The following is a 17,301-nucleotide window of genomic DNA, read 5'->3' as shown; positions in this document are numbered from 1 at the left end:
TCTGTGCTCCGATGAGCACCAAAAGGACCGGTGTGATCACATCGAGGCTGCACTAGCAGTGGAAGTGTACACCAGAGATGTAGCAAAAGAGGCAGTAGCCATTTCAAACCACAATGTCGTTCTTTCTACGTGTCTATCTAAGTTGAAAACACATCCGGCGCCTTGATATCAGTATCGATTTCCCCCTTCCTCAGCCCATTCAGCCTATTCCTATCCTCATCAATGCGCCCAAGATCCGGCAATTGCTCGTGCAAGAACCGCGTCTCATTCAGATACCAACTCAACCCTTCCGCATCCTGTTCTTTCTCAGCGACCGCCCACCCATCTCCGAACCACCCGAACTCATTCTCATCCACATTCTCCATCTCGAAGTCCTCGAATCGTGGTTTTGCCAGCGCTTTGATAGCATGAATACTGCTTCCAGGCCATAGGGCCGTCACTCGCCCGAACTTGCGCTGAGAGGGGTCTGTACCTGGCGGTGACGTTTTGTACCACGCTCCACACTCAGCGCTGAACACAGTTCTCTTGAAGAACGCATCACAGTACTCCGTGAAGTTCTTGACGGCTTGAGGCTTTGGTTCTATTGTCTTCACATTCTCCGTTGACAATTTCTGCAGGATCTGCCCGACGTACCGATGGACCGACTCGATGATGACCAGTAGGTTCCCGTTGCCCACGCCTGCATTGGGACCAAGTGACTGGAAATAATTTGGGAATCCGTCCGTGCAGACACTGAGATATGTTTCTGGTCGGGTCCGGTAACGATCCTGTAGGTTCTGGCCATTTCGACCGATGACAGGAAAGCGTCCTTGGAAGGATGTATCGAAGCCGGTGGCGCAGATGATTGCGTCGACGGGTCTGTGTTTTCCGCCTTTTGTGACGATGCCTGTCTCGTCGATGTGGTCGATTTGTTGGGGGATGACGTCCACGTTCTCTGCGCACAGGGCCTCGAGGTAGCCTGGACCTGGCGTGAGTCGTTTACATAGCGGTGGGAAGTCAGGTAGCATATGCTCCACGATCTCTGGCTTCGTCTTCAGACGGTCTCTCATGGCCTTGTCGAAGGCATTGCGTGCGGTGGTGTGCTCGATTGTATCGCGGTGTGTGACTGAGAAGCCGCCTTGCATGCCGACCTCGAGTGCCTTCCTGTATTTCACGTAGGAAGCTGGATCTTTGCGCCAGGCTTCCTTCTCCTCGTCGGTATATGTAAAGTTTCCGTCTTGACCATTATTGCGTTCCTCGACGAGATCGTGGCCGAAGGAAGCAGCTATCCAGGTTCGACCTCGCACGTAATGATCCATATGCTTCACCTTCTTCTGCAGCGTGGGCACAATCTGAATGCCACTGCTGCCGGCGCCGATGACCGCTATCGACTTGCCCTATCCCACACGTCAGTCTCTCCATCCCAGCGCGCCCCAGCTGCATATATCCCACTCACCGTAACATCATACTCCCCATCATAATCCGCACTATGCATCAACTTCCCCCCAAACCCCTTCAACCCCTCAATCTCCGGCCACCGCCACTGATTCAACGCCCCCGTCCCCGTCATAAGCACATCCCCCACATCCTCAAACTCAGACCCCTCCACAACCTCACCCCTCTCATCAACCCTCTCAAACCTCACAACCCACTTACAACTCCCCTCATCCCACCTCGCCCCCACACACCGACACCCAAACCGCATGAACCTCCTAACATCATACTTCCCCGCCACCCTCCTCCAGTACTCTAGTATCTCGGCGCCCCCAGCATAGAAACTACTCCAATCAACATCACTCTCGAAGCTCAGCTGGTACGAGTGAGCCGGGATATCACATGCGACGCCCGGGTATCTGTTCTCGAACCAGGTTCCGCCGACGTCGGGGTTCTTGTCGTAGATTGCTAGGGTTAGGTTGGGAATGTATTTGGGGAAGAGGATCGCGGCGGTTATCCCGGAGACGCCGGCGCCGATGTAGATTAGTTTTAGGGGGCGGGGGGCGTCGATGGAGCGTTCGGTTATGAGGGGGTGGTGGTAGGGAGTTGGGTCGAAGGTGGGGAGGGGGACCATTTTGGGGGTTGGTGGGTGGTTGAAGTTGTAGGTGGGTGAGGGTTAATGTCTGCTTTTGGGTTCTTGGTGTAGTGGTGGTTGGGCTGCTTGAATTGGAGCTTTGATATTAATGGATGTCAGTCCGTCAGCGTGCACGGTTCACTTCTCGAGTGGAAGTCGGTCAGGCTGGCTAGATGAAGGATGTAGGAGCGAGTGAATTATCATTGTATTGGGACGATCTGTATTTATCTCTTCTGCCCCTTGACTAATGCTAGAGATGATTTTGTGTAGATGGTGATAAATACGGCAATGCATAGCCAAGGTATCTGCCGAGATACAGTTGACAGCGGAATTGGAAAGCATCGTGAGGAGAGTCGGCAGAGTCGGATCCGGGTTCCGAGCCGAGATAAGCACGTGATGTGGGGTACGTTAGATCGAGACGGTCTGGATGCAAGCTGAGAGATAACCAGCAACGTGTTCTAATGTGTACTGATGCGTTCAAGTAATCAATACTAGTGTCGATGTGTTGAGGAGAGTAACACGCCTGGCTCATAAGAATATGCGACATGATTTGGGGATACGCTTGTCCATCAAGAATTGCATCCATCAGCAGTATCTCAAATGTCACCTACGTCGTTGGTACACTAGCGACATGGGACGTGGTTCAACTTGCCTGAGGTCGGTTGATAGTCTGATTGAAACAAGTATCTCTCTCTGTGTCTGGGCGAAGCGGTTGACGGCAGGTACCGCACCTCATCTGCAAAGATGTGGGAAAGCAAAAAGAAATCCTTGATCGACAGCAAGATTCGAACTTGCAACCTTCAGCTGGCCCCGAGAATCTTTGTTCTCAGGTATGGGACTGACGCATCTGCCATTGAGCTATGTCGATTGATTGTTGACCAAAATTGTGGCTATTGAGTATATGTGCCTGTCGAAGATTGGCATGGACGGAGGATGAGTCACCGTCAGTCAAATAGGCGAAGTGAACTCGGTACCAGGCAGCCACCGAGTGAGTCAGATATCGGCCTTGTACTAATGGTGGCGCGGCTGTCACATAATCGTTGGTACCCGTCCTAGGACAGTGTATCTGTGCTGCAGTGGTGCTATGCACTGGCTTACACCAAAGCAAAGAGCTGCCTGAGAGACAAGGCGCGCCTTGGTCACAATGCGAACAACAGGACTGCAAGGTTTGGCTTGTGTCGGCAAAGTTTCGTATCGCGACGACATCAGGAGGTTGCCATTCTAACGGAGTACGTCTTTGTAGGCTTTGGGAAATGCTGGCAAAAGCTAGCACAGGCTGCATCAGCACACCTCCATCTGCATGCGGATATTGTACGAGCAATAGCCGAAGCACCCGACAAACGATTCGATGCCAGTATTCCAATGGTCTCACAGCAAACCACGAGCTTCAGTTTCAGTCCTCGACCTGTTGAGACTGCAGTTCTTTCATCTGCTCCTCATACGACACCCTGTATTTGTCGACTGCGACCTTAAGAGCCTTGATACAAGGACCTAGAAGCTGCTTAACGACTGTCTCTCCTCCGCCGATCCCGGCACGATTGACTTTCTTCCGTTTACCAGTTTGCTTGAAGATCTTATCTGCCTGAGCCAATTGGCCCTTGATTATATCATCTCGTTCAGCCTGCGCATCTGCCGCAATAGCATTGATGCGATCCAATGCACGATTGAGTGATTCACTGAGAGAAGCGATTTCGTCGGTTCGTGAAGGGTCACCGGAGAGGAAAGCTGACCAAAATTGACGCAAAAACTCAAGGGTCGTGGCGTGCGTGAGAACAAGGCGCTCGTAGACGGGTTCGGACAGGCCACCGTAGGTCTTCGGGTTGCTACTTAGATTCGCGGCTTCGGTAGACTGGTCGCGGTGAGCTTTGATGAGATCGAGAATATGATTGTTAGCAAGAGATGAGCCGGACTCAGCTTTAGACTTCTGGAGTTCATCTTCGTCCATGTATTCGTCTTCTTCTTCGAAGTCCATGTCAATCACAGGAGCATTGCCAGGTCTGGAGTAAGCGTCATCCAGCCTTTGAGACACCTTCTGAACCGCTTTGGAAGGATTGAGTGCTCGAATACGGGCGACTTCAGCATCCTCCGTTGTCGCCCTGTTGTCCGAGAACAAATGCGATTGATCTCGTATGTTCAGAGAAATCCGCTGCTGCTCATCCTTGGCTGCCAAATCTCTAAGCCGTAGCTGTTCATATTCCGACTCATCCATTCCGATAGGTGCCGAAACATCCACGTCCGATGGTTTGACTGCAGCCATGAGCTTCTCACTGATCGCATTGAGGCGGCGTATGATGGGTCCCTTCTCGAGCGAGCTCTGACGGTTCTCAGCATCTGGTCGATTGCCCTTTCTCTGACTGTGGTTTTCTTCATTGCCTTCAAGATCAATGAATTTGGGAATATGAACTTCGGGCGGCGTAGGCCTGACTCCGGTCAACTCTGGGTGATCGAGGTACTGGTCCATTACCGCATCGCGGGCCTCTGTCCGCCGATCGACCTTCAGCCCACGTAACGTTGAGTAGAGCTGACTCTGGAAGAATCGCGACCAGAACTCACGTTCGTCCTTGATCCTCTTCGGCACAACTTCGTCATACACAATTCTCATAAGGGGATATTGCTCGAATATCGCCTTTATATGCTCGGATGTGAGGTTCAGTTGTTTATTGCCTTCTCCTGTGAACTTGACCACCGAGAAAACGTTATATAGACCTTTGGTTTGCGCCTGGGCTAGAGCATGAGCTCGCAGTAGATGTACACGAGATGCCCAAAACTGCTTTGTGAACTGTGTGAGCGACAAGGATTCTGGTTTTAGATTTCTCGCCTCCATGAAAGTCTTCTGTAACTCAGCATTATCTTTGAGCAAGCCTTGCTGTAATCGCACATCTGATATGAGTTTCTCATCGTCCTCCCATGTGCTGCCCTTACCTCCGGAAATTGCTGCAGCAATGGTCATTGCAGCGGACTGACCACCATTTGCAGCCTGAGTAATGGCGTTCTGTTTCGCTTTGGCCATAGCATCGGAGAGCGTATCTCGAATGACATTCATTTCTGATCGCGCATCGCCTTTGCTCGTGAACTGGAATGCATAAGACGCAGGTTCTGTCTGACCGGGCTCGGTATAGACAATTTTCAGTATTGCCTTGGGCTTGTCTGGAGGGGTTTGCTGCAAGTTGGTGATTTTGGCCACCTCCAATGTCACCGTGGGAGGCGCACCAGACTGTGCCCATGATACCGAGCTTTTATCATTTGCGATCGAAAGAGTGCCCTCCTGCTTCTTGAACAGGGTCAGGGCGCTGAGGGAAGCCATTTTCCCGCCGCTAGGCCCCCGGTTGCAATCAGCAGGTCAGTACAAGTCTTCCGGCTGTGCACAGTCGGCCTACTGGCGGTCGCGCGCTATGACTTTGACACTCTACCAAATCCTCCAAGATGTTCCCAACATTAACGTGAAATGCCCAAGCGTGAGTTACGCCTAACGTCCTTTTCCCAGAATCGACCAGAAGCTAACAACACAGAAGAGAAGATTAACGCCGTAAGTGACTTTCCGTCGAGAAGACGGAGCCACCAGAGTGCAAATGATGAACCTGCAATACTCAGTACAGAAAGGTTGCTTTCAAGGAAACATTCCAGGCGTCACTTCAGCTGAGGCCTGGCTGGAAACGATCACGCATCTGATTGGCTTGATATATACGCTAGTCTTTGATTGGTCTAGTACCGGGCGACTCGGTCGAATTTCTTTTCATGTCAACTCTCTTTACTTAGGACTACCTTCTGGAATTCTCTTCCTTCAGGTAGTCTAGCTACGCGCTGTTAGTGACTGATAGCATGTCGCCTGGTGAGTCTGAGATTGATCTGGCTTCACTGAGCACAGGTCAAAGCATCGATGTTTCCACGTTGCCAAAATATCTTCAAGGTGTGTTTCGTCTGCTATGCACTGTGGCTTCACCTGTGCAATGAACAGTCCTCATGAACGAAGTCATGCCGAGAGACAGGCCATGCGTGCTTCAACGCCGCTCTTAGTCGTGCCATGTCCACCATTCACCGACACCAGCGTCTGACAGGCTGACCGAGCAGATGCTTTCCTTATTCATAAACCCGACAAAAACAATGGTGGAGGATATACTACCTTGTGTAACATAAACTCCACCGATGTGCCAGATCCAGGTTCAGCAGAGTCCGATCTCTTCCAGCTCTTGCTTCATCGAGAATGGCTGACAGAAAAGATGATCCGGCACGGCAAGTGCCATCCCGATCTCGTCCTGCAACGAGCACGCATCTACCACGCGCTACAATACCATGACCTTGCCGCATTTGATGCGTACACTGTGTATATCCTGTGCCAGGAAGAGCTTAGCGACGAGTTCGTCACTGATCTTGTAGCCCATGACCTAGGTGGTCGGCCATGGCTCGAATCTACTGCCGAGGGCTCCGGGAACGAGCAACGCATACATATTGCACGCTATGAGCAGGTGCAAGCACTGGTCGTTCTCGTGCGATGTTTGGCGCAGATGGGTGCCACAGCGGACGCGGCAAAGATGCGGCAAGAGTTGAGGGAGGAACTCAGTATGCTGAAGAATACCAACTCAGACGATTGGCGTGCGACTGAGCTCCCTAATGCGGAACGTGATATGGATGAAATTGATAGGCTCCTCGATGTATCCACAACCTCTCACTTTGGCCACTCTCGCCGCGAAATTTACCCATGGTCAAGCTACGAGCCTGAGCGTAACTCTACAGAGTCTGTTGCAGAGCTCGATAAATACCTCTCAGAAATTTCCTCCTACCTTGAAGCCAAGGTCACAGCTCTTCCTGCTTTCGATACATTGGGTAATGCGATTGAGGATAAGTCGTATCAGCTTGGACTTTTCGCGAAGACAGACCTGCAACCTGGCCAAGAAGTGTTAAACGAGAGGTCACTTCTGACTGCAATTCGTCCTCTAGAGGATGCCATCTGCGACGCTTGTGGGCAAGAGCTCGAAGAAATACCATTTGAAGACGTTAGACAGTGCGATGGCGATGATTGCGATGTCACTTTCTGTTCGCAGGAATGCAAGGACAGAGCGGCGAAGGAGTATCACCGACCCAATATATATGAAGAAGAAGATGGCGACTTCGACGGGGATGGAGAAGATGCAGAAGACGATACTGGCGAGACGTCAGGTCACGAGGCCGACGATCGAGTCACCACGACGAATAGTCGAGACGAAAATGCACACGAAGAAGTCTCAACTTCAGAAACATCCTCCGCACCCATCTGCGGAAACACCGACCTCTCAACCATCGGCCGACCAACAAATGCAACAACCCCCGAATGGGACCTCTACTTCCTCCTCCTAACCCGCACAATCGCCATGTCCCTCACCCAATCAATCCACCCTCTCTCCCTCCCCTCAACCAAATACCTCTGGGGCGACTTCAACCCCACCCCCACCCCCAACACCCACAAACACCACCTCACCCTCCCCTTCTCCCCCCTCCACAACCTCCAATACACCCTCGACTACTTCACCACACTTTCCCTCTCCGACCCGCGCGCAACACCTTACTCCCCCCACTGGCTCCGCACCTTCGACTTCTGGATCCTCCAAACCCTCTTCGCCAAGTTCCGGGGTGTCGCGAACGCAACACAATCGACCTTCGACGGGAAGCCCGAGATCGCATCTGTGCATCCCGGATGGTGTCTCGCGAATCATAGCTGTGATCCGAACGTTCGATGGACGCCGAAGGGGACAAGGAAGTTCTTTGTGCGCACGAAGGAGGAGAGGGCCGAGTATAAGCGGGGTGAGGGAGGGGATGATGGCGATGAGTGGACCGGTATCAAAGCTGGCGAGGAGATATTCAGTCATTACACGGATATTAGATTGCCTGTGCAGGAACGGAGAGAGAGACTAAAGGAGGTCCTTGGTGGCGATTGTCGGTGTGAGAGGTGTGTGGTTGAGAGTCGGGACGTTGCTGGGCACTGAGGACGAGGAAAGGCTCGTTAGCTTGTGTTGGTCTGGATGTTGTTCATGTACCCTCACCACACATATTTGGCGACATGGGTGTGACTGGTTCGACGTCTTTCGTTCCGTCTGTCCCATCCAACCGCACCCACCCTAGAAACCGGGAAGGATGCAACCATACTCCTGCGCAATCTGCACCTATTCTGCTGGTTTTCCCTCTGCTGCTACGACCAAGTATGTTCAATAAGGTTCGCAGTAGCACGAGCTCGTACCACCATCTCATGAGCCGCATTTTCCGTGGCTTTCCAAGTCCTACCTAGAGTGCTGCCCCCCAAACCACTACAGCACATCCAGACCACTCCTCCGTGGGTACTAGGCAGCCCACCCCAACACCGGTCCACCTCCGTCGCCAGCCTGTTCTCAAGTTCTTGCCCCGTGAACAGTGCGGTCGCTCTTCCCTTGCCGGCTCAGTGGAGGCTGAATCGCGCCTGCCCGTAACTTACAGCCCACGCTGGGTAATTCCTTCCGTTATGCTGATTGCACAGGCTCTTGGCTCGTCCAGTGCTGTTGAGAACGGTTTCGTCCAGCAGTGCCTTCACTAAGGACCGATAGGACCCGTCGGCAGCAGTGTGGCTTTATGATGATTTATGAAACGGAACAGTCAGCCCTATTATTACCATGCAGTAAATTGTCTTGTCGACTCGAGGAGCAGGTCCGACACACGACAATGCATTGCTAGATGCTTCAATGCTCGCTCATGTCGGAGTATAGTCGTTACACGCTATGATGAGGAAAAGATCATGCATGAGCCTACGGATGCCTCTGATAGCAGGGGTAGGTAGGTAGGGATGGCAGTCATGAAAGTCTTCTATTATGCTATGTACAGTCCTTCGTCAGTCGTGCCGTCCTAGTCCGCCATAGTGCATGCATAACAAGACACATTGATCGCTTGCTCGTTAATCGCCCTGGGTGATGCGTTGACCCGCTTCAATATTTCGTGATGTTTTGTGCAAATGCTCCACTCTTCCTCAACGCCTTTCAAAACCAAACACTTCAAGCAAGAATGAAGCCATCAAATCCCGAGGCCATTGGGCTGCCATCCCTTACGCAAATGTATCATTCGCAGATATAACCGGCACCAGTGCTAATAGATCTCTGGACCAGCTCGGATCCTACTCACAAACGAAGTCGATGTCCGATGATGTTTGACTCCATACAGAAGGTTATGCCCAACTAGTAGCAATGAAGAATTGTTAGTTCATATTAGCCGATGATGTTTTACCACTGCGAGCATTCTACTGATAGGCTCGCCTATCTGACCAAGCTTGCGGCTGCGGCGGCAGTAGCCAGATCTGACCGCCCTCCATTCATTGTTCTTGCCGTAACACGTGTCGGGTTTGTCCCACTTGATGTGTTCATGGCTGCATGAGAGGCTCTTTTGGCATGACCTGCGCCTGCATTGACCGCAGTTGATTGCCTGCGTGAAGCACCTTTGATAGGCGATGTCGAGGCAATCGTGCCTAAGGTCAATGGCCGCAGCCCACCTGACGTCGTTGGAGGTTGTGGCAGGGGCCGAGCAGAGTTGTTGACAACAGTAGTGTTGCCACGTTTCATAGGTGAGCTAACAGAAGTTATGACGTTCCGGCGACTCGTGGTTGGGACCTGCTTGATGCCAGTGATGAATTCGTGTCGCAGCGCTTCCTGTGGATTCAACCTTCGCGCAGGATCCCACCTTAAGCATCGAGCAATGAAGTCCAGGAATGCTTCATCATCGCACTTCAAAACACCTCGTAATTCCTTTGAGCTTGGTCTTCGTCGTTTTCCCTTAGAAGAGACTGTCAATCGTGGTTTGCCCATCGAATCAAAGAACAATTTTTTGCGAGTACTCTTCTCGATGAGATGTTTCTCTGGAGGACCGAAGACCTCCATGATGCAGGCTAATTGTTCCTGCTCATTCTCACCTGGGAAAATTGGATAACCAGTGTACAGCTCTGCCAAAATACACCCCAAGCTCCACATATCAATGGGCAAGCCATATGACATGCCCAGGATGACCTCAGGAGACCGGTAAAAGCGCGACTGAATGTAAGTGTAAACCTTCTCGTTCTCGAAGCAGCTAGACCCAAAATCGATGACTTTTATGTCGGCGTGCGCAGGATGGGCGAGCAAGATATTCTCTGGCTTAAGATCGCAGTGGATCACACGCTTGTTGTGCAGAAGCACCAAACTCTCAAGCATTTGTTTCGTGAATCGCCGTATCAACTTCAGCGAAAAGCCTCTGAAATCGTGGATTTTGATAAACTCATACAAGTTCATGTCCAGAAGGTCAGTTGAAATGCACAGATGGCCTCGGAAATAGAAGCTCTGATCGAAGTTGACAACGTTGTGTTTCTTGCGTGGGTCCCACTCTTTCAGTTTTTGCAAAATATCGACTTCGACAAGAGCTTGCTGATGGAAGCGCTTTTTGTTTCTGATGATTTTGATGGCAACGAGCTGTCCTGTCCTGTGATCGATGCAGCGAACCACCTGACCAAAACTGCCCTTACCAAGAAGATCAATCACTTCATATCGATAGGAGAGATGGTCCCCTTCCACTATGTTGTAGTCTCCACGTTCGTCGTCGTATCCGAAATTCGTCGAGGTCGAAGAAAGGTCACCAACAATCTTCTTGGCCGATTTGGTGCCTGCAAAATACACATCAGGGTAGTCCACAATCTCTCCACGCTCGAATATGTTGAGATTGATCAATTGCAGGGCCGATGAAGCAGAGACCTTTTTGGCGGGTCGAGCACGAGCTCGTAGAGAGTCTAGCTTTCTGGCGGCAGCTTCGAGATCTCTTCTTTTTGAAGCAAGTTTCCGCATCTCTTCTTCCGCGATAAGGTCATCTTTGTCGAGTGCGTTTTCTTCTGTCGAATCTTGTCGTAACGCAGACTTCGAGGTTGTAGAAGAATTCTGGCCTAGGATGGAACCAGATCTGTTCGAATGCGTCATAACTGACGAGCGTACAGACTCCAAAGATGGTCGGGCAGCTGCGACATGTGTCACACTACTGTCAGCACTGTCCTGGCGATCCAGTGTATGGGTGCTTGATGCAGAAGTTTTCCGTCTTGACCTAAAGAAGCCTGGCTTCTGCGTTGGGCTTGCGGAAGCTTTCGACGACAGGTTGGACCATGTAGCGGAAGCGGGTAACCTTGGGGGTGGCATATTGTCATAACGGGCCGCTTCTGAATCATTGGCAGACAGATCGGCCAACTTCGTTTCGCTCTTTTTCCTTTGGATGTTCTGACTTGATGTGTTCACTGCAGTCAGTGGCGTGCTGCTGTTTGATTTGTCCGTCACAGGCGTTGACGCGTCTGTCTTTGTAGGGATCGAATAGCTCGGTGCTCGCGGTCCATTTGGCCGTTGCTGCGTCGCTGTGCGCTTCAGCTCACTGTTGAAATTTGGTCGCATAAAGCTTCCGAACTCGTTCGGATCCTTCGGCAGAGAAGACGAGATGAAGGGCGACATACTCCTCTGACTGGCACTATCAGCCTCGAAGTTGAAGACTGGCAAACTTGGGCTATCATCGTCAAGCCGCTTGCCCTCATGGCGCAGGGCGTAATGGGAGGTGCTGCTACGGATCGAGTTCTGTTGCTCTTCAGCCACTCTATTGTGCCTAGCGAAGAAGGTAGCCTTCGACGCTGTCATAGGCGTACTTGGAGTCTTCATAGAGCGTACACCTGGAGGTGTGGATGGTACTTCAATCGGACCACTCCTGGGATCACTGAATGACTGGATCCTGGCTGCGGTTGGCGTGGACAAAGGTAGCAGGTTGATTGGTGGTAAGCGCAGATTTAGCTGGCTCTTTCTGCTTCTGTCGGGAGCCTTGAAACTAGCTTGCGACGGATCCGAGTATACAGGTGGCACGTTCGTCTGAGAAGTTGAGAATATACTCGCTTGAGACTGATCTGGGTAAGCTGGCTGATCGCTTGGACTGGACACTGGCGAAGACGAATCGCTCGGGAGTCTGGGGACATCGAGCATAGCCATGGCGTTCGCGAGGTCGACAGCGGTTGTGATATCCTCTGGCGTGTCGGACGAATGGTGGAGGCCGGAGGAGCGAGCAGAGAAGAATGGCTGATCGATCTCGCTGGCTGGTGAATCATAAGACTTGGGTATTGCAGGCACCGGTGGCACTTCGTCCTCATTTTCGGCTCGAGGTTTTGGCGTCGGTAACCTGGAAGTAGACACGTTCTGGTGGATACGAGGAGGAATATGCGCTGAATTACGTGTTGAGTTATAACTTGTGTTTGATGACAAAGACTGTCCAGAGCTGTAGGACTTGCGATTGGGATCCGGTGTCGTTCTCGAAGACGAGGGGGTTGTCATGCTTTTCCGGTTGTGTAATGCTGGAGACTGTACAGTCGATCTAGGTCGAATAACAACAGGCTCAGGCTGTGGTGTTGGTGGTGCTTGAGAAATACGCCTATGGGGCACGGGAGGCGCTGTTGGCATGACAGACATACGCTTCATGCGCCTAGCATCGGTTGGACTGATCGTCCTGGCACCAAGACCTGTAGCCATAGACGCCCTTTTCGAGCCTCCAGGCGTTGTGGTCCTTCCAGGGGTGCCACTTCGCTTTCCAGGCGTCGTTTGACCCACGACAGAGACATTCTTCTGTGGGTCCGGCGTACGCGAAGGAGTTAACAACTCTTTGGACGAACTCCTGTTGGGTATAAGGACTGATTTGGTCTTTACGGCTCGAGGTGATTTAGAGCCGTCCCTGTGCGCCTGTGCCTGCAACCTGACTTGCTTGCTGGATTTGTTGCTGTCGGCGCTGGACTTTCTGCCACCCATACTCGGACGCCGTTTGACCTCAAAATCACCGTCCTCTGGTGGAAGAAACGTTCCTGGACCAACTGATTTGCGCGGCGCTTTCGCTGGTGGTGGGTTGCTGTTGTTGAAAGCATTAGGTGGGAAATGGCTCTGACGTCGTCCTCTTAAGGCAGAGCTTATAGCAGGTGTTGCTGTAGCCATCGGATCGATCTTGGACACGTATGTTCGGTTAGTCGTCGAGGCGGATGAACCTTTGCGGGAAAGGGCATTCCCTCCCGCACCTGATACTTTTCGTGTTGGCACAGGAATTGTGGTGTGTACTGAACCCTTCCTTTGCTCCAATTGTGGTAACGACGGTGCCTCAGGTACTTGTATCGGACCCCCACCACCAGGCAAAGGGAATTGGCTTAAGGTTGGCTCGGTGGTTCGAATGTTGTCATGGAAATCGTCAAAATTGAAGGTTGGCTCCTGGAACATAGCAAATTGTGAACTGTCCACCTCTTGTCGCTCTTGCGGAACCGTCTTTGTGGGATCGATGGAGGCAAAGCTGAAGTCATCCACATCGTTCAGCGTAGGTTCGAGCAGTAGGGAGTTGTCGGCGGATTGGTTTGGCAGGTGTCCGACAGAATTGTAGGAAGGAAGCATTGCAGTACTCGCAGTTCTTGACAGATCTGGTTAGTCTAGGTACTCGAGGCAAGCACGACCGAACATACCTGTGGTTATTGGAGCCCTGGTAATCCAACGGGCGCGGTCCATGGGGTAGCTTTGCATTGTTTGTAGAGGGCTGCCTCCTTCTGGTCTGCAAGAAGGATCGTGGCCCAGCATTCTGGGTCACATCATTGATTGTTTGATCATTGTTGGTCATACCAGGTTGGGCGAAGGAGGAAGGTGGTGCTTTCCGTGCTTGCGCATGCGCTGGATCTGTGGTAACATCGAGGTCTGGCATGGTTGGATTCATAGCTGCAGATATCCGAAATCTCGTGGATCTTTTAGGAGGGGCCGTACTACCAAGATCCCCGTCCTGAGCTCTTCTCGTGCCATGGGGTCCCCGTGCCGGGTCGGACTGTGCAGGCATGACTTTCGAAGCCGAAGATCTGAACGACATGGCTGCTGTGAAGCGAGAGCTTATTCACCGCTATTGCTAGCCGTGAGCTCTAATACACTCTTCTCATGCCATGAACATGTTCTCGCTTCCTTCCAGTCGTGATGGTGATTTTCGTGTCGGTCAGGAAATCGCGTCTGCAGGGTTCATTCTGCAGATCCTACGAGCACGGCGTTGCGGAGAGGAGCCGTCGGTATTTGTTGAAGTTATGATGGCTATTGTTTGTGGCTCGTCATAAGATGCGCTGTGTACAAATGAATGGCAGGACAGACATGTAGTCGGATGTGAAGAATGCAGGTACTGCACATCGAGATGGTAGCGATGAACAACTTGGTCGCCAATAACACAAAATCCCGATCTCTGAAGGGAGGCATCAATAGTGGATAACGCTCCACCATTTGACTGGTGTCGAGTGGCATTCAAGCTCAGTGCTAACATGGAGCTGCTACAGGGGATATGGAATACTAGTCTATTCTGATCCGGGCTCCAAGTCGAATAGTGAGAAAGGCCACGGCTCTATGAAGCTTTCATTAATTTACGGTAGATACGATTATAGTGGTGAATGTTTTGATGTGTTCTCTCCTCGTTGTACCTGCAGCACGTCGTGCCTCGGGCTGGCATCTCCTCTGCGCAACGGAATGAAGCAGAGCTCACGGTTCCTTCGCTTCTTATGCAAGGTGCTCATGGCCATTAATCTAGCGGCACACCATGTGCATTGAAGCTCGTGCATCACCAGCGCGCCCAAATCACTCTCTTCAGGCTCTGTCGAATGTCACAGCGGAGAGCACACCATGATATGTGAACACGAACGCGGTCGAGCTTCTCAAGTAACAGAGAGTTACGATACTTGCACTCGCTTCTTGAGATCACGGGTCGAAGAATTTTGGTCTTCGTTGTACGCTCCAGATTGTTCTCTGCAAGGCAACATCTCGTCCCCTGACCCCTGAAGGGCCGCAGCGGGATGATCTACGGAGGCGTCAATCTGGACTAAAGCGGAGGCTCCAGGTAAAAGTTGCCCTGACAGCGCTCCCTCGGCACCTCCGTAGCAGAGTCGATGCTTGTTTACTGGCAGGCGGTCGCGGCTCCCCTGTCGTAGCCTCGTGCCTCGCAGCGCTGACAAGAACGTGAACAATGACGACACTTGTTCGGCATTCTAACAACGACGACTATCGTTCATTATAGTAAAGGCAAACGAAGGTCAACTGACAGAAAGCAGTCGACGATGTTCTGAAACCCCCAATTTGATCGGCATCATGGATGAATTCACTGCAGACGCCTTCGCCAACCGCGATGAACCACTGCCTCTTCTTACGGTAACACACGATGATATTGATGCCGAGTCCTCAGATGCAGACACAGACACAAGCAGAGTATCCCGAGGCTCACGTTTTCGACGGAAGGTATCTGCCAGCCGGATGCGTGAGAAAGCTCAAGAACTCCATGGGGTCACATCTGAGAAAGCCACATCCAATAGTCCTACAGGGAAGCCATCGATCCAGGATAGACTCTTCAACAAGCTTCTTGAACAGGTTGTCCCAATAGAAGGCTTCGATGAAGCTGAAGAGGACGTCAAGGTCGACCGCCGGTCATCGCAATACGTCAGCCGTCCAGCGTTCAGTTTGGGCACCATGTCCAACAACTTTCGACGGTTTAATGCACGAATTGGAATTGTCTTCGTGTTCCAGAACAGCCTCATCCGGCTTTTCATGTGGAACACCACGACACATACGCTCTCTTTCCTTGCTGTCTACACCTTTGTATGCCTCGACCCGTATCTGCTGATAGTGCTACCACTAGCTGTTGCTTTGTTGTTCATCATGGTGCCAGCATTTATTGCTCGCCATCCACCACCTCCACCACCGAAGTCGTCCTCGGCGAAGTCGGATCAGTTCACCACCTACAGCTATACTGGTCCTCCACTGGCGCCTGCTAGGACCATTCGGCCAGCTGCAGAGACTTCGAAAGACTTCTTCCGCAACATGCGCGATCTTCAGAACACAATGGCCGATTTCTCCAACGTCCATGATATTCTTGTACAATACATAGCACCAGCCACCAATTTCTCCGACGAGGTCTACTCATCCATGATCTTTCTCTACCTATTCCTCCTAACGTGCATCCTCTTCATTTCCGCGCAGCTGCTCCCAATCCGTGGAGTGCTACTGATTGGAGGGTGGTCGGCGACGATTTCTGGACATCCACGAGCACAAAAATGGCTTGCCAAGCAGCAAAAGAAGGCGCAGCGCAAGGCGGCAGAGTATTCAGACAGCTTGCAATCGAACATTTCAACGTCCTCTGGGAGGCCGCCGACGTTCCACGGTCTACCTATACCCAATAATCCAACAACGCGCGCAATTCAAAGCACACTCACCTCCTTGTCCGAGATCACACTCTCTACTGCTCCTGAAACAGCAGAGGTTGAGATCTTCGAACTGCAACACCGAGCACTGTTGCCACCAGGTAGCTCTTCATCGTCCTCGCTATACAATTCTCACGGTAACGTATCAGCTGCGGAGTGGCAGCCTCATGTCTACACAGCTACACCGTATGACCCCTTGTCACCGGCCCGTATATCCGGTTCCAGGCCAAAGGGTTCGCGCTTCTTTGAGGACGTGCAGCCACCTCAGGGATGGGCCTGGCATACGCCAAAATGGGAACTCGACCTCGAAGCAGGCGAGTGGGTTGCCGACCGTCTTATTGTAGGCGTCGAATATGATGTCATGCATAGTGAAGCATTGCAACAACGTCGGGAGTCCGCCAACGCCGACTTCGGTGGATGGGTCTGGGATTTACCGCCAGCGTCAACGGACACGAAGACTGGTCTGGAGCGGGATGAAGAGGTATGGCTGGCTTATGGTGACTACAATTTCGATAACCACGATTCCAAAGATGAGAAAGAGAAGGCCAAGCAAAACCTGAGGAAGGCGCGGAAAGACAAAGCGAGCCAGGGAGAGAAGGACTGGGAGGAGCACATCAAGTCCGGAGGTAGAGGCAGAACCGGCGAATGGAGGAGGCGGCGATGGGTACGAGTTGTAAGGAGGAGAGAGGTGGCTAGCCATGAAGGGGTTTAGTGATTAGTTGCGCCTGACCGAAGAGTGTCAGAGCATTGCAATGTTCAGGTCTTCAAGAAGACACAATACTTGAATACATGAAGTCATGACCTTAGAGAGCCAGTTGCGAGTTGTCATATTAATAAGACGACCTTCGTGAATAAAATCGGGTCGTGACCGGTGTCTCGTGGACGCTGCACACTGCACAGTCAAGACCACTTGCACCACCGAAAAAGAAGTTCCACTGAGAGTGGTCATAGCGAATACAAACCTTCACCTACTGTCGCATAGCAAGTGCAATATTGCCCGTGTTATCAGCGGCATAAGATGTCAGTCAACGACGGCGAGCAG

General features: G+C 51.8%; 5 protein-coding genes and 1 non-coding gene across 6 annotated transcripts; 2 read left to right on the top strand and 4 right to left on the bottom strand.

Moving 5' to 3' along the window:
- Positions 1-137: 137 nt before the first annotated feature.
- PMZ80_003695 (uncharacterized protein) lies at positions 138-2,047 on the bottom strand (the record flags this gene model as incomplete). The annotated part of the gene is made up of 2 exons (XM_064872123.1): positions 138-1,376; positions 1,436-2,047. The coding sequence occupies 2 exons, from the start codon at positions 2,045-2,047 to the stop codon at positions 138-140; spliced, it is 1,851 nt and encodes a 616-aa protein (XP_064732503.1).
- A 770-nt stretch (positions 2,048-2,817) lies between these two features.
- Positions 2,818-2,915, bottom strand: PMZ80_003694. Its single transcript has one exon. It is a non-coding gene; the product is annotated as a tRNA-Met (tRNA).
- A 525-nt stretch (positions 2,916-3,440) lies between these two features.
- Positions 3,441-5,351, bottom strand: TFB1 (RNA polymerase II transcription factor B subunit 1; the record flags this gene model as incomplete). Its single annotated transcript, XM_064872122.1, has 1 exon — positions 3,441-5,351. The coding sequence occupies one exon, from the start codon at positions 5,349-5,351 to the stop codon at positions 3,441-3,443; it is 1,911 nt and encodes a 636-aa protein (XP_064732502.1).
- Positions 5,352-5,866: 515 nt separating this feature from the next.
- On the top strand, positions 5,867-8,004 carry PMZ80_003692 (uncharacterized protein; the record flags this gene model as incomplete). The annotated part of the gene is made up of 2 exons (XM_064872121.1): positions 5,867-5,954; positions 6,116-8,004. 2 exons carry the CDS (start codon positions 5,867-5,869, stop codon positions 8,002-8,004), a joined length of 1,977 nt encoding a protein of 658 aa, XP_064732501.1.
- A 1,290-nt stretch (positions 8,005-9,294) lies between these two features.
- POM1 (serine/threonine protein kinase, CMGC, dual-specificity) lies at positions 9,295-13,903 on the bottom strand (the record flags this gene model as incomplete). The annotated part of the gene is made up of 2 exons (XM_064872120.1): positions 9,295-13,459; positions 13,512-13,903. The coding sequence occupies 2 exons, from the start codon at positions 13,901-13,903 to the stop codon at positions 9,295-9,297; spliced, it is 4,557 nt and encodes a 1,518-aa protein (XP_064732500.1).
- Positions 13,904-15,153: 1,250 nt separating this feature from the next.
- PEX29 (Peroxisome size and maintenance regulator) lies at positions 15,154-16,971 on the top strand (the record flags this gene model as incomplete). The annotated part of the gene is made up of 1 exon (XM_064872119.1): positions 15,154-16,971. The coding sequence occupies one exon, from the start codon at positions 15,154-15,156 to the stop codon at positions 16,969-16,971; it is 1,818 nt and encodes a 605-aa protein (XP_064732499.1).
- Positions 16,972-17,301: the final 330 nt, after the last annotated feature.

This window comes from Knufia obscura, assembly GCF_036327395.1.
Source record: "Knufia obscura strain CCFEE 5817 isolate CBS 148926 chromosome Unknown scaffold_3, whole genome shotgun sequence".
Classification (NCBI taxonomy): Eukaryota; Fungi; Ascomycota; class Eurotiomycetes; order Chaetothyriales; family Trichomeriaceae; genus Knufia; species Knufia obscura.
The sequence above is the reverse complement of the archived record's forward strand: the minus strand, read 5'-3'. Positions and strand labels throughout refer to the sequence as shown.